The 25,618-nt window shown below is 41.4% G+C and overlaps 2 protein-coding genes across 2 annotated transcripts in view; both read right to left on the bottom strand.

The window, feature by feature from the left end:
• Positions 1-63: 63 nt before the first annotated feature.
• On the bottom strand, positions 64-6,758 carry LOC112571467. The gene is made up of 9 exons (XM_025250448.1): positions 6,731-6,758; positions 5,664-5,770; positions 5,223-5,352; positions 4,827-5,020; positions 4,390-4,446; positions 3,690-3,741; positions 2,691-3,104; positions 2,014-2,259; positions 64-1,691 (listed from the first exon to the last, which is right to left on the bottom strand). The coding sequence occupies exons 3-9, from the start codon at positions 5,308-5,310 to the stop codon at positions 994-996; spliced, it is 1,749 nt and encodes a 582-aa protein (XP_025106233.1). The 5' UTR covers positions 5,311-5,352; positions 5,664-5,770; positions 6,731-6,758; the 3' UTR covers positions 64-993.
• Positions 6,759-14,833: 8,075 nt separating this feature from the next.
• Positions 14,834-25,618, bottom strand: part of LOC112572223 (cortactin-binding protein 2-like) — a 14,025-nt gene continuing 3,240 nt past the window's right edge. Inside the window, exons 8-13 of the mRNA XM_025251796.1 lie at positions 24,856-25,002; positions 24,468-24,540; positions 23,945-24,241; positions 23,328-23,421; positions 22,197-22,381; positions 14,834-21,743 (exon numbers count right to left, since the gene is read on the bottom strand). Of these exons, the coding sequence (XP_025107581.1) occupies positions 20,891-21,743; positions 22,197-22,381; positions 23,328-23,421; positions 23,945-24,241; positions 24,468-24,540; positions 24,856-25,002 (1,649 nt within the window). The 3' untranslated portion in view covers positions 14,834-20,890. The remainder of the gene's footprint in view (positions 21,744-22,196; positions 22,382-23,327; positions 23,422-23,944; positions 24,242-24,467; positions 24,541-24,855; positions 25,003-25,618) is intronic.

Here is a 25,618-nt window from a genome sequence, read left to right as displayed (position 1 = left end):
ATATAATTTTACATCCACGAATCCATTTTATCTGCATTTTTTTTTTCGCACCAAACTATTTGAAAAACAAAAACAAACCCAAAACAACCTCGTCAAGCAGTTTGCGTGCGTCAGTAATCTATTCTTACATATTAATTAGATGATCCCTAGAGCAATGGCGGGTAACCATGGCAGCAACCATGCAAAAACTGGATTCTCATCTTGAACATGAGCAAAATAAATAACAAAAAATAAGTCAGTCTATTACAGTGGAATATAATATTTACTGTGTTACTTCACAATGTATTTTAGATGTATCATTTTGAAGTTTGTGTCGAGATCATTTTATGCACTTTTCTCAGAGACTGGACATTGTCGATGTCGTCTGCGCATGTCTGTATGAGACACCAGACCCTCCACGACACGATGAAAGAAAGTTTGAAAGAGTGTTCTGATATTGTAAGGCTGCTTCGGCTTTCAGAACTGAGATGGAAGAAAATTTGATTTGCCTTCATCGTCAAACTGGTTTGCGTATCACGCCTCTGCGAAAGCGATATGATGGGAAATATGTTTACCTGTGGACGCCATAACTTCCTCGTCGGCAGTTCATACGTGTAGGGTACATAATAAACCCGTTGAAGAACGTATCAGTTTTAGGAAAATACTTTGAGTTTTATCAATCTGTCGAGGAAGAGACTTCGATTGTCTTTGTAAAGTATCACAAAGCTTTGTAAGATGTCGATCTTTGGTTAAATAAGTTATAAAAGAACAAATAATTCTGGAGGGTTTGCAGGGATGACTGTGACAGAACCTTTGTGACTTAGCTTTTTTCAGCTATCGACTTAGTCGAACAATATCACACAGTTTCTTCGAGTATAAGTTCTTTGTAAGTACTGACACCGTAGAACCACGTAATTCCCGTTTCTTTAACCCCTGAAACAATATACCAGCACACTAGGATGAGCACCAGAAACTGCCTTCACTGATCACGACAGTCACATGTATACAGTGACATCAGACCGTGCATGGCGAGTAGTTCGACGACTGACCGCTCCAAAGATCGTTTGCATCGTTCATTTTCTGTAGTTCGTTGTAGGCATCTACAGACGCGTCATCAGCAAACGATTGTGGAGGAAAGAACGACAAGTTGTCGGAATCAGGGGAGACGACCGACAAAGAAGCCTCCTCGCGCAAGAGGTCGTCCACAAGCGCGTGGAACTGCTCGCACTCCCAGCTGCCGATCTCGAAGATCCGCTCCACCGGCAGCGCCGATCGGAAGAATTTGACATCGTCGTTTTTCAGCACGTCATGGCTGAGCAACACGAAAAAATAATGTGGCGTCTTGCAAGGGATCTCCTGCATGATACACCGCCGCCAGCTGTTCAAACAGCTGCCGCCGGTGGAGTCGACGTCCTTCAGAATGTTCCGCACAGCAGAGGACAGCAGGAGGACAACCTTGATCCGTCCCGGGGGTCCGCCAGACGGCCAGAAGCAGGCCGAGGCGCAGGATGTGATGAGGACTTCGTGGAGCTTGACGTCAACGCCGACTGCGCCCTCGAGGGAGCGGAGGAAGCCGCGCACATTCCGCAACCGCTCCTTGTCGACAGTGCGGTGCAGAACGAAGAGCTGAGTGGTGGAAGAGGACGACAGGGAGCGACAGCGGCTGGGGTCAATCTCCATCATGGAATGGGCGTCGCCGACAATGCAGGAACCTGCAAAGACACGAGGATGATGATAATAATGATGATAATAAAGTAAATTTATGCAGAGTATTTACCCGCTTTGAGTCATAGCATGGACTGATCACACTTGACTGCTATCCAGGGTTTAACAAAAACAACTTGTGGCTCAATGTACGTGGTGGAAAGAAATTACGATGTGGTACAGTTATCTTAATTTTATTTAAAACCTCACAACTCATGTGACTAACGACTAAACTGTTTTGTTCTTTAATCAATCTTCGAGCGTTTTAGTTCCCTCGTGACGCAGCTCAGCCTCATAACCAAGCCCACAGACCGTGGTGGGTTCACTTACAAGCATCCTTGAGCGGACGGTCCTCCTGCCAGCGGAGCGTCTTTTGCCGCCGTCGGTAGATCTGACGGCCGGCCAGAAAGACGGCCAGGAGGGCGGCTGCTATCAGTCCACCTGCGATGACCACACTGCTCCCGGTGTTGATGTCCAGGAAGCTGGACACCGTACTTTTGGAGGAATTGGGGTCGAAGAGAACTGTGGTTGGAGGCGGGTTGCTGTGCTGTGCTTCTAAAGAAACTTCGCCTGGAACTAACGAGTTGTAGACATGTTACTTTGAGTTAGCAAGTTGCAGACATGTAGCCTGGAAATAAGAAATTGTAGAAATATAGCCTGGAACTAACAAGTTAAACAGATGTAGCAGCTTGGAAGGACAGGAAGGCGTCCTCTCCACTCGTGACACTCTAACTGATATCTGCTTCTAGGGCGCCTTGGGTTGCTTTACATCCATCGCGTATGCACTACACACACACACATCTCCCAAACACACAAATACCAACCTCACAAGTTTTTAAACTATTAAACAGTTTTTACATTGGAGGCGGCATCGATAGGTCAGAGTTTCTCTTTTAAAAATATTCCACCAGCTTTAGACAAAAAGCAGAGTGAACCCGCTCCTAGGGTTGGGATATGGCGCCATAAAAGTGAACATTTTTCCTCTTCTGATAATAATTTCTTCTCACCTGTTTGTTGCGGATCGACTGATGGCAACAGAACCAGAATGAAAGACGAGTTGGTTTCGCCAAACTCCGAGCGTGGGGTTCTGGAGGAAAGACTGCTTGTGGTCTCATCGCTGCTGTCGTCTGTGGGTGATGTTGTGTCGCGGGTCTCGGGAGGCCAGGCAGACTCCGCTGGAGCCCTGTGACTCCTCTCCACGAGCCGGGTGGACAGGTGGGCTACCGGACCTTCCTCGTAGTGGCTGGGGGATAGTCGAGATAACTCAGTTGATGGGTCGTGGGAACGACTCGGAAAAGACGACTGTGGCGATGATGATAAAGGCAATGATGGCGATGATGAGGAGCTGGGAGACGCCGGCTGCCAGGATGAAATTCGTGGCGATGCTGGTGGTGTGAGGCCGTTTACTGCTCGAGTCAAGTCTGCAAGTAGTAAATCGTATGGGAAAAATGTTTGTCTTTTTGTTACTTGTCTGCAAGTTTATTTCGCCTTCCGTCCTTCGTGTTCTGTCCATGTCTCCTACTTGTCTCAAGCATAGAGAGCATGCTCCTTGTTTATGCGCTGTATAAATCACATGTTTATTATCATCCTATACAACCCTCGAAGGCTGCTTCCTGCCGACAATGTTTCTAACTGTGATCATATTGTCATTTCATTTCAGTTAAGAGTATTCATGCAGGGCGTCAGTGTAACATACAATAAAACATAGATGTCATCTTCATGCTGCACTACGTAGGGGTGGAGTGGGGCTGGAGGGCTAAAAGCTCATGCATATCTACCATTCCTCCCCGCTCTTTATCACCCAGGAAGAGAAGCAGGAAGAGAAAGAGAGATAAATCTGAATAAAACCTTGTGACAATCCACACAAAGTTATTGCTGCACACACCAACGGACTGACATCATCCAGGAAATAAAAAGTCTACAGCTAACAGAAAACATGAAAAGCTTTTGAAAGTTTCAACCACTGTATCTGATTATCGGAACGTTTTCGTGGTCTGAGTACTTACTTGGTAGGATGTAGGAGATTTGAAAATATCTGGATTCTCCATTCAGACTCACCTTAAAAAAACAGGAAAGTTTAGTAAGATACAGTATTTACAACAAACATTCCGCATTCCCTCCACTTCTCCCTTTATCCTATTCATTCGCGTGTTCACCCCACTGACCCATCAAATACAGGAGGAGCATGGAAGTGTCCTGCCAACAGTGCCACACACTTATTCACCCCATTATCCCACTACACAAAGGGATATACAGTCTGTGTAGCCGTCATTTCCATAACCGTCCTTCTATCCTGTACCCATTCACAGACATTAATATCCTGCTTCTGATATCCGCTCGACACTGAGGGCGGTCAAACATCACTGGACGATGCTTACAGAAATAAGTATGTTAAAGAATTAAGAATGAAACCATTAATATTATAAATAGAGAAATAAGTGTGAATGAAACTTTTAATATTAAAAATATACATAATAGTGTGAACGAAACCATTAATATTTCAAGAAGCTAGATATGTTGCCACAAGACGAAGAGAGGGCAGGAAAAGAAAACATAAAGCGATGCACAGTCAGACAAACAAGCAAACAGAATGACCGACAAGCAGAAAGACAACCATGAAGACATGCCAGAGTGTCCGACAGACAGAAAAGTAAAGGAAACTTCTAACTTCTAATAGGCATGTAACTGGAAGTAAGACTATCTCACAGTTATTGTCAGACAATACAGCTTGCAGGCCTCCTGCGCCACCTCCAGAATCTTCGTCTGCAAAAGAAGTTTTCACATGCTTATGTAGATATGCTTATCCGACTTCATCTATTGCTACAATTTTTCTTATACATATACTAATTAATTAGCGGATCTTAAATATGATTTCTCTATCATCTACTTTTTCTAAAGAAAATGACTGCTGATGATGAACATGACCGAGGCTTGTACACACTCCCATCGCATCCAGAAACATTTGCGTTCTGAGCCGAGGTGTGAACCGAGGAATGTACACTTGATACCGGTCACAGCGACTGAACAACTGTTCTGTCCCAAGGACTCTAGACATTGTCTAACACGATATAAAACTCGCTATAACTCGCATCATCATCGTCGTCATCGTTATCATCGTCGTAGTAGTCGTCATCACAACATACCATTGAGTCGATGGTCGAGAGGGTCAGCGTAGTTTTTTCTAAATTTGAATCACACAACCCTTGCTCAAGCTGGCCTTCTGTAACCGACTTGCCAACAGAGAAGAAACCCACGACGGCGTCCTCATCATCGTCGGCGATAGACTCGTTAGGGTGAAAGGTCACGTTTAGTTCTGGTGCAAGAGGTGATGGCAATTCTGACACACACACAAACACGAAGAGAAATGCATACAGATAAACAAAATAAATGTATTTAAAATAAGCATTGGCTACTTCGACGATCGTGTAAGTCGCTAAAAGTATTCAGGTATGGCGAGCACCCGCTCTTCTTCTCTTCAAGACAGATGCCCAGCAGAAATGTAGTCTGCTGTAACAGATTTTGCACACCGAGCCACTCACCAGAGGCAAAGTCCACAAGCTTGACCTCCTGCCTGAGGTCGCAAGAGTCGGAGGATCCCAAGACAGAGGTTAGCATGACCCGAAGCATCTTCACCCTCTCAGTGCACGAGCCGTTGACTCTCACCGAATACTACACGGAAACAAATCAAACATGTTTCTCTCTGAAAGAAAGATCGAAAATGGAAAAGTGAAGACAAGGAACGTCACTGATAACAAGCACACAAAGCGAAAGAGAGAAAAGAAAGAATTAAAAGATAAAAGACGGAACGCCAAAGAAAGGAGGAAAGACCTTCACATGATAATTTGAACGTTTAAACACGTGACTGATCAGTTTTGCTCTGGGAAGAATATGTGAGTGTGTGTGAGTGTGTGTGCATGCGTGCACAATCAACAGCTATTCAGTCAGGCGCTAAGTTTCACACAACACTACTAAAGACTTACTCTTCCTTCACTGTCAGCAGAAATGATGTAAAACTCGGGAAAAGAAAGTGTTTTTCCATCGGTCGTATATCCAATGAAACCTAGTTCAAAGGATGTCACCTGTTGACCTGCTGGAAAACACACACACACACGTTCAAAAGAATAAACATTTTGTTTCTGGTAAGGCACCTGTCTATATAATCGACGGTGTGTATGATTTACTATTTGCTCAGTTCTGAAGAATCACACACCAACTTTATTTCTCTCATTTCCTAGCTAAAGCTAAATCTCATAAATAACAATAAAACAAAATAAAAATAAATAACATAGGCATCCGTTTACAGAGACCTTAGAGTAGTTCGAAAGATCTTAACAGTTCTGTTTATGTTTGTAAGTTGGTCTACATGCAATGTAATGTAGACTTTTCTACAGGCAATGTAATGCAAACTTGTCTACATGCAATGTAATGCAAACTTGTCTACAGGCAATGTAATGCAAACTTGTCTACAGGCAATGTAATGCAAACTTGTCTACATGCAATGTACTGCGAACTAGAGTTGTTAAAACTTTTACAAACTTCACTGCCTATGAAAGTGAGCTCATGATAACACCATCATATAAAGAGACAGCCCGGGGAGAACATGTTTCAGCCAATGACAGGACAGAAGTTATCGCCATCTCGAAAGTACTCTAGCCTTTCCGGTAGATTAAATCGTGGACAACCGAGATAAAACGACTTTGTTACACCAAGAAAAAACTCCCTAGATAACTAGATGACAGCTAATCGGTCAGGAGACATGTACACACGATTTGATTGCTAGAGAGAGAGAGAATACTCGATAGTCTACACTATCAGCCTTAGTCGCTCGTCTGAAATGATGGACTTCACACAGTGGAGTAGAGAAATGCAACGGTATACAACAGAAACAATAAACAACATTGTTACAGATGTGTTCACAGTGCAATGAGAGCCGGTCTGTGGAGGTTTTGATGAAATGATCATCTACATGCTCACGGCTACAGAGCATAGTGAGGGTGTCATTGTCGTCGTCGTCATCATAATCATCATCATTATTATACCATCGTACGTGGAAGGCGGCGCCCATGAGATCTGGAAAGTCACATTGCGGTCATGCGCAGTCCAGTCGGAAACATGGACATCAAACGCTCCGTCAGGCCGATGTAACAAAGGTCCATCTGAAGAAAAGATTCACGCTTACGTGTGACCATCACAAACATTTTATTGCAAACCTTTCCTTTATTTTTTACATCATCATCATCATCATCATTCGCTCAAGAAAATTTTGAACTAAAACCTCTCCCACCCCTTTACAACCTAGACTTTCTGTCGGCTAGGTGATGATGTGAGGTAAAAGTTCACATTGACGATCGTATAAAATTGTCCGAGCTCAAGTCACATCTTCGGCATTTACTCGTCACCACAGCGACACCGTGGCGATGGACATCCGGAGCAAACAAAGATTTCTTTGTAGGTCGACTAAGACAGAGAACAAAGCCGCTCATGGTCTTGGTTTCACGTCGGTCACATCCTCAACACCCAGGCGGCGATAACACTCAATGAGATGAGTCACCGTTAGGTGTTTCCGCCACAATGACACTGGTACAAAGAAACCAAAGGTTCTCATCTCTGAGTACTTTGCACGGAAGTTGAAGGGGTTTATCATTAAAGAGGCTTTAAAGCGGCTTTTGGTCTCTTATTTTCAACCTGTTGTAGGCTTCTAGAAACATTCTGATCTCACGTGAAATAAAAACTAAAAAATCCCTAAACTAGGCCATACTTCTAGCCTACTGCTCGTAACTACTGTTTGCTTTAGAAAGGTTTTGAACAGGCCAACGACTCGTGTACAGGTTGGTTGCTTTGGCAGGAAAGTGCTTCTACTTGAGATGATTTCGTACTATGAGAGAGAGGTAGCGGGAGGGAAGCAGAGTACCCGGAGAAAGCCCTGTCGGACCTGTGAACAGGTGTCGCATGCAGAGAGTGTTTCCCGAGACGAGATCTGAACTCAGGGCCTCTCACTGCGATGGTGACAAGCGAGTGTTTTAACCACTACACCCTCTACTCGTGAAAGGAGCAGTGAAAAGGAAGATATACAACTCGGTAAATGAATGGCAAAGAGAGAGAGAGGGGGAGAAAAAAAGAGTCAAAAGCGACGAATAAACGAGGCATCTCGCGTGGACTGTCGTCCTCTCACCTACAGTCACACCACAGGTGACACTCTAGCATCTCACTCACTGTCCAGTAGCACGAGGTAGAGCTTCACAAGGTAGAACAGGTGAGTTGTGTGAGTGGGGATGTTAAAATATGAACACACACGTGTACTCGTCTTACAGCAAACTGACACACCTGTAGGGCAAGGGTGATGGCTTACCACACCTACATTTACCAGGTAGGACACTAAAAAAAAAGGATTGAAGGGATACAGATAGCTACTCCCTCACATCACTCGTCAGCTTGCAGGTAGTTTCCTCTTCATATATGAGACTTTGTCTGTGTTTTAGTCGCCCTCCTGTCACACTCATTAGTCGTGGGACTGGTTCAAATTGTGTAGGTGTGTTAGCAGTACATCCGTTATAAACGGTTGAGGAAAGCATTAGCTCAAAAAGTTTTAGTGTGCTTTGAATTGCTAATTTTTCCTTCCGGATGTAACGAAAGAAAAGAATTAACGAGCAAAAAGGACGACCGACTTGGAGTTCATTGAGTACACACGACTTTCTGTAGTCAGAGGCCATTGGGGGTAGGTTGACGGTTAAAGGTCCACCTGATGTAAGCGCATGCATCATGATTAGGATAAAAAAATGAACCTAAACAGGATACAAGTGTTTGCGAAGTAACCACGAGATGGAAACTCTTTCCCACATCATCATCACCATCATCACTAACGTCGTCGTTTATATACAGTTAATTGGTCTGATGGTGGTTGTCGTGAGGTTAAAGGGTTTGGTCCGTTTTGAACTTAAGTCATTTTCTAAAAATGTTTCTCTCTTATTTTACTCTTCTGCTTATGTTTCATCTTATTCAATCAACCCTCGCATTCTCCACAACTGACACAGAGAAGCTGTAACCATGACAACAAAGACATGTACCGGGCAGTCGGCGCTGGTAGGTCCCTCTCCAGGTGTGAGTGTGACACGACCTGTTGTCCTGCAAACACAAGTATATATACAGCAGTCACTCACTGTTCACCTCCCATAAATCAGACCACGTGACTAACACTCACTCAGTCTTGCACACAGCATCGTGACACACTTTCCTTTTCTGTGTTAATGGGACACAGATGTGGGTCAGTCTATTTTTAACTTTTCTTGTCCATTTTCGGTGCAACCAGGAAAGTTTGTTTTTCCCGCTCACACAACAAAGACAAACAAAAGTGGGGTCGGTTTCAGATGCTTTAATTGTACTTGATTTGGCGACACGTGCTTAGCACGCGGCCTGTGGACAGTTGAGACCCACATTACAGACATCAGGTTATTTGTTATTTGTGAAAAATGTTTCTAAGTTTTCTTTGTCCGTATTCTTTGTTCTTGTCTCGTCTGCATCCTGTTGTTAATGTTTGATCGACGTGTTCGTTTGTAATCTTCTTAACAACCCTATTTATAGTTTTTTGGTGATTAATTATTTTTTTAAAACGTTTTATATGTTTATAAGAGTAATACTCAACCTTACTTAGTCGCCGTGGTTACAAAGTTTAAGGATTCATATTCTGAGAAGATTTTGTCAGCCTGCGTTATTTATTTTTTTGTGTGTTTGTTATTGTTTCTACCTTTGAATTTTTGTCAGCTGTGCTGAAATGTTGTCATGGTCTGTCTGTCATGTGCAAGGTGTTTCAACATATGACAGCTTCCAACATGGATGTGTACATTAGTAAAGTATACCTGTTGCTGTTCTATTTATAGCGCTTTGTGTGCAATAAAATATACACCTGCTGTCTGTCGTCTGTCGGCACGCTCTTCATCTTGCTGGAGGCGCTATCATTGCCACCCTTTGCCACCCTTTCTTCACACTCCTATTTATATAAATGTGGTAGGCAACACTATTATTAAGTCTTTTTAAAAATCTCTGTAGAGAATATTAAACAGGGGAAAATCTCGTACTCAAAAGTCAATCCGAGTTGAACATGATAAGATAACATTTTATTTATCTCAGAGGGTAATTTGGGGATGGAATAAAGCTCAAAATTGCTGCCAAGTTAGCGAAACATACAGGTACGTGTTATTGGTTTGATTAAAATGCTTGTGAAGTTTTAATCAGCTTTTGGTTTTAGGAAAGCCTACTTTTGTAATGTAGGAAACTGCGGGAGAAAACTGCAATATTCCAAGGCCTGTGCTTTTATGTGTTTTTCCAAGCTTGTATGCGGGAATCAAATCTGTGTGCACGTGAATGCAATGAAATTAAAAATAAATCCGAGCGCACGTGGACACTCGATGGCAGCACAAAAACCAACTCTTGGCGTAAACATTTATATCAAAAAGTGATAAAATGTTGAGTGACATAAGCACGGAAAAAATGTACACGTCCGAACGTGAGTTTGTGTTCAGTCACGTGACTGTAAGTCTCCCACCGAGTGGCTGAAACTGTCTGACGTACGCGGCGGTGATTAAATCGCCTTCATGAGCGTGGGCACAGGAGGTCGTATACTTTACAAACCCCGGTTCAAGCTGTGAACCGTTCTCTCATCGACAGTCGGAATGTTCTCAATGCGGATCAAGTGACAACCGTCTCTGTCTCTCCCTCGACAGGCTGGAAATGACGAGTGTACTTGAGCTTAACGGTCCACCTAACATTCTTGCTTTAACGGTCATGCGTCATTGTTTTATTTGTTCTTCAACTTTCGCTAGACACGGTTTATCGTTCACTTGCTTGAAGTTTCTATTGTATTGCAATACAAAACATCGACAAACAAACTAACAAACCCACCCCCTAAACAAAAAAAAAAAAAAAAAAAAAAAAAACAACCAAGCAAACAAAACAAACAAACAAACAAACAAAATCCAAAATAGTAGCACCAAACAGCCCACCAAGCCAAACAGACAACAAACAAACGAACCAAATAAACAGACAACAACAACGACGACGACTAGAGATATGTGTTCATTATAAACTACGATGTAACAATTATTTTCTGGAATCTTCAACACTTAACAGCTTCACACTCTAAAAGGACAATCTTTTCTTTCGTCGTCAGTAAATATTTACAGCTGAGGTAGACTCTAAGGCACAACTCGTTTAACTCAGTCACCTTTGCCTTCACTAATGACGCGTGACGAGTATTAATCCCGGGGACCAGACGGAGGCGAACATACAGGATGGCGGGCCCAGTAGTAAGCATGGGGTTTGTACAGGATGTAAAGGATAAGTAAATAAAACGGAAAATAATAAAATCAACTTGTCTGCTTTCATCTACATCGTCTTAAGGGTGAGCAAATCACAAATAAATGTCTCGTAGATAAAAGTCTACAGCCATTCACTGGTGGGTACGACAAATGTGCAGACGACATGGTTTGTATTCTTGATGGTGGTACCACCGACTAAACGGTATTGATTAATTAAAATAATTAATTAGGAAAGGACAGTTTACAAGCCACAAAAGTCACGTGACCTCATCGACGGGTAGAAGGCAGCGCACAAGATCACCCACCCCGCTCCACCCCACCCCACCCATCGCAAGGCGAATCTGTAAGTACGGGTGGACATGGACAGCGAATCTGCCTGTAGTCGACAAGCGATAAAGCTCACAAATGTGTCGTAGCCAAGTGTCATGACAGGCAGAAGGCAAGTTTCTTCACAAACATCCCGACAAACTTTTAAAACATGACAAACGGTTATAGCAGCACGACAATTCTAAAGCAACATGACAAACGATTATAGCACACGGCTAAACGTGTAAACCAACATGACAAACGGTTAAACGTGACACAGATGTATGAAGATGAAAAATGTTATATGGTGAGCACTTGATGTGTTCATGCAGTGTGTCAACAGACACCGCGCTACAGCAAGATGTCGAACATGACACTTGAACTACTTCAAACACCAGTACGAGTAGTCGAGTACTTAAACACAACACGACAAATGTCTGTCTAGAGCCACGTGACACATGCACGAGAGCTGCACGACAGATTCACTTCACAGTGTAACAACAAAACATACATTTGCCATGGCATGACTTGTTGAAACAAACCTAAGGGTGGGGATGGATGGATGGATGGATCGAACGTTCACCTTAGTAACAAGCATAGATAGTATTCATTAAAAAAAGTACACGCCATAGACCACATCAATCCCTGATAAACACGCAACCACGCATGTTAATCAGTCACACCTACACGCAAACACGCACAAACTCATTTTTGTGTGCAGTCACGCGCACGCACACCCTGCATGACAATGACAGCTCATCGTTCACACACTCACACACACAAACACCTACCTGTAAAGAGCAAGTGAAAGTGGTGTTACACACATGTAGACTCAGTATCCCACTTGGAATCTCCAGCACCACAAGCATGACACCAACTGTAAGCACAGCCCTACGCCCACCCGAGTCTTCCATCGCTGCTTGACACACCTACCCGGAAATGCTCGCTTCTCTGCCCTTGTCTTCCAGACCACCTCAAGCTCACCCCTTCGCTTCCTCCCTTCGGAGACGCGTCCTCAACACAGTCGTCGCCGCTGTGGCCGTGCACCATCACCAACAGAGCGTGCGGATTTGAACTCCAGCAGCTTCGTCTCCTCCACGTCCGTCAGTCACTCGCTGGGTGACGAGGAAGTTGCGCAGCGCGAGCGCGCGAGCTGAACTCGACTATGATCACGTCTGCTGTTTGTTTATCGAGGTACATCGGGTGTGACGGTCGCTCGCCAACCCACAGCCTTTGCTTTTACAGGTAGATGTACCCACCACCCCTTCTCCTTTCCCGGCGTCTCAGAGGGGTGTAGGGATGATGGTGGTTGGGAAGGGGGTTGTCTGTGGGCCAAGCTGATCGGGTGGCTTGAAAAAAAAAAAAGACCCGTTAGTGAAACCAGTCGGAACGCAGTTTACAGCCGCCACCCGGTTTACACGCTACAATTCAAACTACAGTGCAAGCTCGGGTTTCAACAGACAGACTTACAGAGCGCTCTGTCACTCACACTCTCACAAGATTGTCGTTTTCAGCTCATTAAAGGTAAGAAACTTAATCTCAGCACATGAGCTCCTGTGGTCAAGTTGTATCCGGAGGCGCGTTTATTCAATAATTATTTATAACCTAGCGCGCTAATGAGGACACGTTTGCCTAGTTCTGCGTTCTCGAACCTCTCCCAGCGGTCCTTTGATGTCTGTCAACCGTCGTGTGAGATGAGGGCAGAGCCTCGGGGTCGCATCCCTCGTAGTCGTGCGATCGTCTTGCGATGGAGGCAGGCGCACGGTTGTTGGAGACAGCATGTGCCACTGCACCTGTACACCACTACCATCACCACAGACAGTGGGCGCCGAGATTGGTGGCGGTGGCGGTGGTAGTGGTGGTGGTGCGATGGTCGGGGACGGGTGGGAGAGTAAAGAAAAAAGAATCGATTCATCTCCTTAGCTTCGTGCGCACACATTGTTGGCCCGTGAATTATTGAAGGATGACTCTCTTTTATCTGCGGAGGCTCAAAATATGAAAGTTCAGCTATGAAACCTGTTCCTGGCTTTCAGGTACAGATGGTGACACACACACACACACACACACACACACACACCTCCCACACACGCACGAGACGAACTCATCGTATGTCGTGTTTTATCTCGTGCCCATGTCCATGTTTAATCATCATCGATCATCACTGTTAAATCTGCAAGTCGATAAAAGCTTACTCGGCAAATAAAAAAGGAGAGAAAGGAGAAATCAGAGGGCAAAGTCGTTATGAATTCTTAGGTTTGACAAATTTTGCATTTATTTGTCTGACCGTAAAACCACTTTACCGGGAATACTTCAAGTTCTCAAGAATCTGTTCACCTTCCACTCTTTGGGCATGTCTGTGCCTGAGTGAACATCTTTCTGTAAATGCCTGTGTGACATATTGTTAAGCCTATTGTTTATGTCAAAGAGCATTCAGCTTGCTGCCGACATGGAAATATTTATTATCATTCATACACACTTGCTCTACACCAATTACTTCACCTGCATTTGTCTGGAGGTAAGAACGTACTTGATACCCCGAGTGGAAGACTGTGAAGACAATGATGGCCCGCACTTCTCACATTTATTTCGCTCTGAAAAATTTTGAGTTTTCTTGCATCTGCCCAGGTTCCTTTGCGACAAAATGATCGCTGGACACGGTGTCAAGCTGATTCTGGCTTCAGTCCCAGCATGCAGCGGACACAGGTCCCGTGGTACGGGTAGATGTGGGTTGTGAACATAACCTGACGGACATCCACGTCCTATGAACACTGATTCTTTACATGGCAGCAGCTGGTTTCACGCATGGAAGCTGCCTCTAGTCCACAAAAAAGCGAGCTAACAAAGGGGACAAAATAAAAAGGTCAACAAAAGGGACAGAGGAAAAGATCGACATGCCAACAAGAATTGTCGACTTATCGGTTATCATTTTTCGAGAGCCTGGTTCCGGGCTTCGTTATCACCGTCACTATCATCCATGTGCTGTTCTCGGTTCTTGTACCCGCTATTTCCGGGGGTAAAGTAGCATCGAGTGTCATAGGCTCCATTTTCCTTTCCCAAGCCTGAACATGACGACCTGTGATTGCTGGTGACCACAGTCAGAAGCCCTCTATATTCCAATAACTAATGCGTTCAGTCCAGAAATCAGTGGTCATTATGTCCGAGAAGACACGACAGCTTTAAAGACAAGATGCCAGCGATGCTGTACCCTGTGTCACATGGTGTAGTGCCAAGGTGGGGCCATCCGTTCATCAAACTACGGTAAATGGTTTTGTCCTCTGTATTCTCCACTGCGACAGTTCAACACCCCACCTCCCCTGATACTCCATTAGCCATACACAACCGAGGGTTAGACAGACGCTCGCTAGTCAGCATTGAAACAAAGAAGGAAGACCATCACCCTCCAGGGACATGTTGCAGGATGACAGGCAGACAATGAAAATTGGCAAACAATACTTCATTACATTAGGTAGAACTGTCTAATAACGGAAACGCTCAAGTCACAGGTGACCAAAAAACAAAACAATCTCGAGATCTTAGATGATAACAGTTTTATTGCAAAATACTGACAGCCATCATGCATTCTGAGGAAAAATTCTCCATGAAAAGCTGGCGTTTAAATGGTTGTCTATATTGCTGGCACAAATCACAACCAAGCAAAACAAACACACTCTCCAACAGTGGCTCTCCGCCTGCAACTTGAATTTTATGTTTGTAACTTGTCTTTCTGCCGAAGGCTACTTACGATTACTAACACTACTTCTAAAAGGTAAAAGGATTACAGACATGCTGCAGAGTGAATGACCCACTACAAAGACCTTTGTCCAAATGCCAGATAAACTCCTGACTCCTTGCATGCTTTCTAAGTAGTTTAACTTATTCTAAACTACTTCTACTGTGTCTTGATTGCAAATTCTTGGATGCAGCAAGAAGAGTTCCCTTGGTACAAATCTCCATGACTATAGACGACTGAAGATTGTGACAAATCAACAATGTGATTTTGGATGGCTGAAAACTACCTACCACAAGTCAAACTATACTGACGGAAAAGATCTCAGTCCCTTCATCACCACTCTCTGCTGAATAAAACATCGACTCTTTTTTTCAAGATGAGCAAGTGCTGTCTCTTTGTCACTCCCCAACTTTACACGAAGCCATTAAAACTGTGGAGGTGAAATAATCTCTCAGCAAACAAAATAACATTCAGATTCAACTGTCTTATTCTTGCTTATATTGTTTCTGTACATGGATGGGAATTAGCAGAGTCAAATACCAATGGTTTGAAAAAAGGAAAATGTAACCAGACAGAAATGGATAAACTGATTCCTGGTTTTACTTGTGCACACTGATAATGCTACTTAAACCAGCATGCACAGACGTCTACACACATAAACATGATCTCTCTCTCATTCACACACACAAACAAGTGATGGTGGAAGGCAAGCTTATCAAAAATTAAAGAATTCCCATCAAAACATTATTTTACAATTTGCTTCACTTATCAGAAAAACTGACTTTAACATCTACTTATAACGTAAACATATGGAATAACTTCTGGATTAATCATTTTAAGATGACAAAACAAGTAGAATAAGCTTCTACACAGTTCATTTCACACTCATGTCAGATAAACATTGACTTCGTCAAAATTAGGTTAATTCACGCTTTCAGTCCTTTTTATCTGTTAAAACAGACGCACAACTCAAAGCTATTTAACAAAAGGGTAAAATAAAAAAATAAGCTGTCTCTTTAAAATCCTTTAAGAAGTTGGTCCACAGAAAAAAGTCAACAGCCAGAAATACTAGTCAACATCCAGCGTACACACATCATTGCATGCCCTTACGAATATGCGTGCACACATTCTTCAAAACAAGAAAGGATTTTGAAGATGACAACAGCTAGTTTCTTAAAAAAAAAAGTCTAAACATCTAAACAAAACCCCATTTTTAAATGCTTTGATGCTGGTGCATACATTTTGCCATGAATGGTCACCACACAGAGCGTCACTCCATGTAGCTGTGGCCTTTACAAGTTCCTTTAATAATTAACATGACTGGAATTGACTGATTTCCCTTTCACTAAGTGCTCCAGGAATTCCTTTCCCTTTATCCTTAAAAATAGCAGCTATTCTGGGCGAGAACAACACTTGCACTGACACCAGGAATGCAAAGTTCTGAAGGACTTTGTCTGCAACTTTAGCTTCTGGTTTCTGTTCAAGCACATCTGACGTGAAGTTATTTTTCTAGAACACATTAACGTCTGCCTTCTATACAACATTAGCTGTAGCTTTTCATGAAACACATGCTTACAGATGCCTTTATAATTTATACCGATTTACATTCTTATAGGGGCAATAAAAAAAGGTCCTTGTTCATCACATTTGTTCAAATCAGCTGCTAGAGACTTTAAAGCTGTCCATTTCTTCTTTTACTAGTTTGTTTTTACAGTGATGGGCAGAAAGATGGCATCTTCAAAAATTTGTTTGCTTCCATAATTTTATTTAAAACCATTTAAACACACACTTTTGGTTAGTATTTACATCGAAAAATACAAGTGTAGCAAAAATCTGCATCATGTTAACATAATACACAAAATATTGCCACTGCGCAATACATTTCCATATATATATGCCTTGGGTAACACATTTCACTAACAATTTCAAGCCCAAACAGTGTGAAGCCGCAGCACAAATCAGCTGAAATGGGCTTGTCATAATCATAAGATGCAAACCTGGTCTGATCAAACTTTACCTGTGTGCTGAAGTATGTGTCTGTTTTTCAGTTCTGATATGATATTTCAAAACATTAATTATACCTTTACTAAAAGCAATTAAATGTGTCAAACATAAGAACCAAGCACATCATTCAAACAGTAGTCAACTGTAATTTACCATAACAGTTTATTCTCAATGTCTTTATCACCCCCAAAAATCCAAGAAAAATTACCTGATTGCACCACGATAATCTAATTTATGTTCACAAGTATAGTCAGAAATGCACATAATATTCTGAAGGTTCCAACATGAACACTTGACATCATCCTTATTCAAATTGTTGATGAAGATTTTCCTCAAAAATCTTATGCTTTTGTCTAGCTCTGATTCCAGTAAAAAGTGTAGGAGAGGGATTCATTAAAGAAAGCAGTATGTAATGTTTACATGCCAAAAAAAACAACCCAAAACAGCTCCGATTTTATTTTTAACCAGGCAGGTTACCCAGCATTTCAAGTGACTGTCAACACAATGTTCATTCACATACAACAGATCAACGATGGTGAGGTGAGAGACCCCTTACAACCACACTTCTTTTACTTGTGATGGCCTTGAGATGAAAAAAGGTAAGTTCGCACACCCTCCTTAGCCAGCTAGGGAGGACTTGGAAGGTGAAAAGAAGTCTCTTCATTTAATTTTTTGAAGATTTGCTAGCAAAATTAGCAAGATAAAAGAATGCTTGATCTCAGTATAATTTATTTTTACAATGCAAGTTAACTTCACTAATACCGATAGGAGATATAAAAAAATTAAAAAACCACGGCGTTACAAGCGTCTAGTGAAGGGGTGGGAGGTAAGCTGCTGCCACAAGATGTCCTTGCTCCCTCCCCCTTGCTTCTGATCCCCCACATCCTTTTGCTTTCTCATTCTGTCTCATTGACATTTTCTCAAATTTCCATGATACCTTCAGTGAGATTCAGTGAGTTCTGCTATCAAATTACTTTGCTTGTTTGGCCTGCGTAGTAGTAGCATAACGCACTTGGGTTCTGCATAGCAGATATTTTTCGTTCATTATTTGAAGCCTACAGCAATTCCACAGAAAAGAAAATAAATGTGCCGTGTAGCATCATGCATCAACCAAATATAGCTTAAGACCTTACAGAGGTGAAAAAAAAGTTCCTGTCAAATCTGGGAGGACTGGGCAAACTGTGGATTTGCACAGAGTCTAATCCGAGCAACAGACAAAAGCGCACTCACCTCACTCTGTTTCATTTATAAGATAGTAATAAATGTTAATGAATACAATATATACTGCTGGCAAAAATTTATCTTTGAAGTTGTTTACTTTTCCACATATGCTGTCTGAACACATAGCTTTAACAAAGTAACCATTTGGGTATGTTTCCCTGATGTATCAACATGAACAAGACCAGCCTCCCTGAAATAAATCACAATCTTTGCACAGTGTAAAAATCCACTAAAGTGGATATTTCACAAAGGTGAAAATCTTAACATACAAACAAAAGTAACTTCTTTATGCAGCTAAAACAGTCTGCCCAACCATCAACAAAGTATACACAAAATGATTTTTCCCAACAAAAACACCTGATTTAAATTAAAATACACGCATTCTTTCAAGATCCTTTCATTCTGTCCAAGAGTCTTTCATCTCTACTTTCACTTCGAATGATTGACTTGATTGAACTGACCATTTTAGTCCCAAACATAGTTATCTTTGCTGTAGCTTACAACAACCGAGTTGGGGGCTGGGGGAGGAAAGTGACTGAGTGGGCTTACATATTCAAAATAAAAAGACTGCATGCTATTTTTACTTCATCATTGTGGTGCTCTATTTCGTAAGATCACAAAACATGAATCAGGCAAGTCTGCAAATGAATGCATACATTTCTACATACAGAATTTAAGATATGAAAAAAAGAGATTTGTCTGTTTTTTAACTGTCTTCATAAAATGTTTTCAGATCTCTTGACAGGTATCACAGTGACTTATAATTTTGCTTTAGTTATTTACTTTCATTCACTAATTACCAAATTCCAATCACAGACGATTTTATTTGTGCACATCTAGTCATATTCAAAAAGAAAACTGATCTCACCTTTGTGCATAAGAAAATGTCTTTAAAAAACTTTCGCATCACATCAGTCATGCAGACACGTATGCATGTCACCTATTCTCAGACTTATCGCCCACTTTATACAGACAAAGGAAAAAAAATTTTTTTTCCTGGAGTAAATTTTCTGGCCATAAAGTCCTGTCTTCTCAGGTAAGCAAAACAAAGCCATTTGGAATCTCTGGCGCAATTGATATTACAATAACAAATCAGGCACCAGAAAATAAAATGTCATGAAGGCTTCATATACATATATATAGAGGCCATTAATTCTAGTTATAAACAAAAAGATAACAATCCATATGAACACAGGGTGTGTGCATGGCAAACAACTGTACTAAAGTGCTCAAAATAATCAAGGGTGTATCCATTTTTTCAAACAGCTGTATTAGTGTATAGTGTCAAAAATATCCTGAGCTGGGTTGTATGAGTCATAACCTTTTCCATACATAACAAAAAAGATTTACAGAGGAGGCTGTCAACCTTCTGAACTTTATGTAAGAGAAAGGAGTCATGAATGCTTATGTACTTCAGCCAAAGGTATCTTTAACTTTACACAAAAATTTAAATATGCGTAGAACACCTTAGACTATAACAGCTGGGAAATAAAACATAAAATCTTAAAAGCCCTCTGGCATCTACAGAGACTGATATGGGCAGACGATGATCATATTTACATAACCGAAGAATAACAACATGAACCAAAAAATAAACAGTTTCTTTGTCTTAAAAAAGAGATTCACTGATCTAGCTCCTTGTAATCCCTCTCAGTTTCCCAGTGTTAACAGGATGCTAGTAATAGTTCTTTCACTGTCCCAGGTTAAGTTGCATGTGAACAATAGTTTCTATCTGAAGGCAGAATAATTTACAAAATGTCACAATAAGGATGTACATAAAAATATATTTCAAGAATACAAATATAAGCCTGCCCACAAGGTTAAGGCCAATGAAAACAGACCCTAAATCCAGGCTTTCAAAAATAGGGAATAGGTGTCAACCTAAAACTTATGTCTCTCAGTGTAGCTTCCACAGGTCTAATAAACAAACCTGTTTTCAGTCCACTCTCCACTAGACTAAATAAACCTATGTCATCACTACTGTCTCCATTTGACTAAACAAATGAACTGCCTCTGACCACAAACTGCCAAAGCACACCCACAAAAAACTTTGACAATTAAAAAAGACCGATATGACATGGACGGCCGGTCATAACCTAGGAAGTCATTTTCAGAAGCCCAAAGCAACATCCACACCAATATAGGTCTCCCATATTGGTACTACAGAGCGTGACATAGAAAGAAACAATCCCCAAAACAATGTTTGCAAGGTCCAGGTATTTTACAAGTTTGTGCTTTAACATTTTTATACTCTCACCTGTGCACTGAAAGAGGCAAAATTGTGACAAAAATTTTAGGAAAGAATGATTACATTTATTTTGTCAAGATTACAGCCAATTAAACAGCTGGAAGCCTGTTTATTAGCTGCAATGGTAAACTACAATGCCACAGACCTGACCTCTGTTACCGACGAGGAATTAAAATAAACCCACATATTAAGGACAAAAAATGTTGCACTCTGGTAAAACTTGAAGACTCTCCTTGTTCACATGCAGCAATGGCATCACAGAATGCTTCATACAGTCTCCATCAGCAAAATACAACTCCAATTTTGAAGTGCACAAGATTTTTAACAGTCTTTCACATTTCATACTCCGAAGGACGAATTCAGAAAACAGTTCCTGCTGAGACCTTATCAAGATTCTGTGGCTTCCCTAGTGCAGCCTTCTATTACCAAATCACCTCTTGGTCTACTTGGGACTTGACTGGCGTTCATTGTCTCAGCAAATTCTGACTGTGTACCAATGACTGGGGAAGTGTGGGACTGATTTTCGGAGTTGATCACAAAAGATGAACCTGCTGAACCCTTGGCGTCATATGTTGAAGCTGAAGGTGAAGCTGAAGAAAAAGCTGGTGCTAAAGACTGTAAAAGTGACATAGCAGAGGCTGTGGATGATAATGATGATGCTTCTGGTGATGATAATGATGTCTGGGATGATAAAAGAGGAGAAGGCTTCTCAAAAAATTTAAAAGATGTTAAACTTGATTTTGGTGTGCTGAGTGAGAACGAGAAAGGATTTACAGATTGATGCATGCCCCCAGCAAACAGTCCACTTGGGGAGATGTTTTCTGATGACCGTGACTTCTTGTGGGCGTGGTGTTTGTTGTGATGATGTAGATGTTGCCCTGCCCCAGGTCGCACTGGTACGTGCAAAGGATTGACTTTTACTGCTTGACCTTGTTCATCACAGCAACCAATGTCATCACCACTGTTATTTCTTGACAGTGTTTTGAATGAGTTGGAAAGGGAGAGAATTCGAGAGGATCTCATCTCCAGCTTGGGCACCTTTGCCTGATGTGATGAAGTGGTGAACGAGTCTGTATTTTGTAGTATCTGTTGTTTTGTCTGCTGAAACTGATTGTGCTTTCCCTGTTGTCTGTCCAGGTCATCTAGTAACTCTAGAGTTTTGTTCACACTTGATTCAGACAGACTGCGATGCTTAATGTTGGTTCCAGTAAAAAATTCAAAAGGTCTTCCAAATTCCTGTCTGTAAACAAACAATCCAGTCTGTGAAAGCAACAAATAATTATGCATAATTGTGTAAAAAAAACAACACAATAACAACAAACAAATCTTAAGCTGTAATAAAACCTTTACACTTTATCTAGTTCTTGTGCCTGACATGAAAATCAGTCTTTGAGTGCTGCAATAGTCACATAATTTTTATGTCATAAAATTTAATCTGTATGGCAGATAAGCAGATGGTCACTAATGTCCATTCCTACTACTGGAAGATTAGCTGTTTTTTTAACTTTATAGAAACACGTGTTTGCTTAATGTCTGAAGATGCTGATGAATGTTTGGTCTTTATTATTCCAACTACCACTGCAGTGTCGTTTGAAAATAACACAAACAACCCTCCCCCCAAACCAAAAGAAAACCAAAAGTCCCCTTCCTGCCCCAACAAACATGTATCCACATGCAAGCAAATGATCTGCACCTATCTGTTCCATTCTGTGACGGGGCGGTAACAACAGAAGGAGAGCCCTCTACATTCTGCTGTGTGTCCATCTGCAAAGGTGGGGAGGAGGAATCTTCTGTACTACAGTTAGTATGCCTGACTCGGCGGCCTGCCAGCTGAACTGCAGTTGTGCCTCCTGAGGTTCTTTTGTTTATTTGTCTCCCCTGAAGGGAAGGTCAAGTTCATTGCTGCCAGTAAAGCCTTGCAGGTAAGCCTCCTTTTCTGGAAAAAAATAAACACTAAGTTGTTGCAAATGTAGACAGAAGAAATTTTCCAATGCCAAACACAATTGACACTGATTTATACAATACATCTTGTCTATGTCTGTTTACAAGCTTGCAAGCAATAAAAGCTAAACATAGAGTTGCACCCCACACACCCACTCTTACTACACACACTTTTAAATTCCCTCTAGAAATAATCATCAGAGGTGCACGCATACACACTAATTATATTTGTTAGCCCTGTTCAAGAGTGATGTTACAGTTGGTACAAAGGATTTGACAAAAGCACTCTTCTTGGCAACCAGTTGTTTCCATCTACAGCCGGAGGAAAGCATGGAAATAATGATGTAGTGGCAAGAGGGGTCTGTGATAATACTGACAGCGTTTAACCTCACAGCCCTGGTGTATAGGTCACTTTATGAAAGGCCAATGATCTTCATGGCTATCTTGACCACCCTCATCAAGAAAGCTATCGATAGAATGCTGAACCAAACTGACATCTACCATAACCATTCACTTCTGACACCCTGGCCTTCTATTTCTGTGGATAGAATGGTTTTTACTGAATGTAAGCATTGCATTACGGGACAGACAGCAAAACAGATTACCCTACAGTATGCTACCAGTATAGCTGATATTCTGTAACTGATGTTTTGAGCATGTTGTCTGTCAGTAACTCATACCTGACAGTTTGAACTAGATGATACAAACATAATACAAATATAAGAAAACAGCACAATTACTACCACCATTAGGCTAATATGCATACTATGTATTTTAGTTTAGTTGTTACAATAAAAATGGGTCACCAGAGACCTGCACCAGACAGAGGACAGCCCAGGACGATTGAACGTTGCATCAGAACGTAGAGGGCTGTGTTGGCTACCTTCTGCTGTCCCTGTGTCTCACTACCAGTTCCCTTCTTCACAGCCTCACGAACCTGAGGCACAACTTCTGAGTTCCACAGATCCTGCACCCATCTGTTACAAAGAAAATATTTGCTAAATTTAATTCAAATGCTAGAAAATTTTTTCTTCAAGAACCCACTTCAAAGTCATTGCTCCCATAGCTCCTAGACTTTGTAAAGTGCACTAACCACTAAGCTACTTCTCCCAGATACACAAGCAGACCACTTTAAGCATCATCTTGAATGCCACAATGTAAAAATATTAATGAAACAGATAACCAAAACCAAACCTTAAAAAATAAACAAACTGTATGGTAGTTCTTTTACCTTGACTTCGCAAATTTTTCTTAACACGTGAAAAGTGACTATATACATCTAAATATTGAGTCTTTTACATTGTAGCATAACAAAGGGCCAGTATAAGCTGATAGCCATCATATGGTAGTGTAAACTGAGTTTTGAATTGTGTTGCAGATTAAAAAAAAATCTTTCTGGCTGTAGTTTGCTAATTAAGATATCAACAGACTTAGCAGTTTCAGGTCATAAAAAAGCCCGCAAAACTCAGCAATCTTTTTCATCATCTGAAATAAACTTACTGCAAAATGACTTTTGGATTTCGTTTTTCCACTGGACACTTAAAAAAGCAGCAAGGTCCAAGAGCAACGTTAGGTAGACCTAACTTTCCCAGGCTGTCGTTAAGCCGCTGCCACACACAGATGATCCATTCTGTTGCCTGCAGCAATGGATCATCAAAAGCTGGGAGCTTCCCATCCCCAAGATGGTACAAACGCCGCAGGAAGTGGCGTGCCAGAAGATTGCGCAGTGGCTCTGCATCGTGTCGAAACTGAACCCATCGAAAACGTTGTTGAATGGACAAATCAATCCCTGTGGACCTGATGAATAGAAGGAAACGATTGTATTATTATTTTGTGAACCAGATGTACTTAAACCAGTTACAATAAAATAACGAGGGGATATGACTAGTGGTGGAAGGAACTATTTCTGAGAACCAGTGATATAGGGAATAGGCTTAAAGAGTACATGACTTTGCAAGGTATACTGGTTAGGTATGTTTATTTGAAGATGAAGCTAAAATCCACCTATTTCTACTGACTTTACCTTGTCCTATTCAGAGTCCCAAGCAGGTAAAAGGATTCTGGAAAATAGTATAGCTGACCTGCTTTTGAGTCTTCTGAAAATGGGAAACAAATTTAATAATTATGGATGTGCAGACCACAGAATGAAAAATTGTACTTCTCACATGCAATACACATAGCTTCATTATTTTTACATCTAATGCACAATATTGAACATAAATATCAAAAGGTGCCACAAAGGCCTCAGCCAATATTTGACCTCGTTTGAAATGCGAACATTGTGATGGTCAAAGGGAAGTTATTTGGTCAAGGTTTTTGGGAAGTAGCATCTCGTTATGAACTAAACTTAGTCTGTTCAAATTATCTTCCACTCCATATTAAATGTTAACAGGAAGAATATATTGCAATACCTGTGAGAGAAAAGGCATATTGCATGCCTCGTTGTAACAGAGGATCTAGTAATTCCCCAAAAAAGGTGGCCATGCTCACGAGCTCCAAATCTTCCAGCAAAAGGATTGGTGACATAGGTGTTTGCTGCTCCACTGGCAGCAAGCAGCCTGTAAGCCATTTAGGATGTTTATCTTGTATGCAACTGCTTAGCACTCCTTGACTTGCTCTCTATTTATGATAATTGCATGACAATGCTCTCACCATGTCACAAGGCGACCTTGTGGTTAAAGGCTCACCCCAAACATGAAACCAAGCATAAAGCAGAACATACAACTATTATTTGTTACTAAATTGCCTTGCACCTTTTTTTTTTTTGTTTTAAGAAAAAGACATGTAGGTAGACTTTTATGCATACTTTTGTTACCACTATTAAGGCAAATGCTAATTTTCCAATGAGACACTGCCCAATCATCGAGCCAACATTTGTGACAGAAATAAGGCCTTGACCTTCGCATCTTGTGTCTTTGTATTTGTAAGCCGAACATATTTTTTGGCTCAAATTTTGGAAATTACCATCTACTACTGGACTACTACTACCAGCTACTGCTAGTCATTCTGCAGTCAGGTTTGCTTTTCACCAGTAAGAGCAATGACAAATGTTCCTTGCTAAAAAGAAGTGCTGACAAAAGCATACAGTGCATAAAATCTAAAAACTAAATCTTTGGGTAGGTTTTTCAGTTAAACAAAGTCATATTTTTAGGTTTAGGTTATGAATTAAGAAAC

This window comes from Pomacea canaliculata, linkage group LG9, assembly GCF_003073045.1.
Source record: "Pomacea canaliculata isolate SZHN2017 linkage group LG9, ASM307304v1, whole genome shotgun sequence".
Lineage (NCBI taxonomy): Eukaryota > Metazoa > Mollusca > Gastropoda > Architaenioglossa > Ampullariidae > Pomacea > Pomacea canaliculata.
The sequence above is the reverse complement of the archived record's forward strand: the minus strand, read 5'-3'. Positions and strand labels throughout refer to the sequence as shown.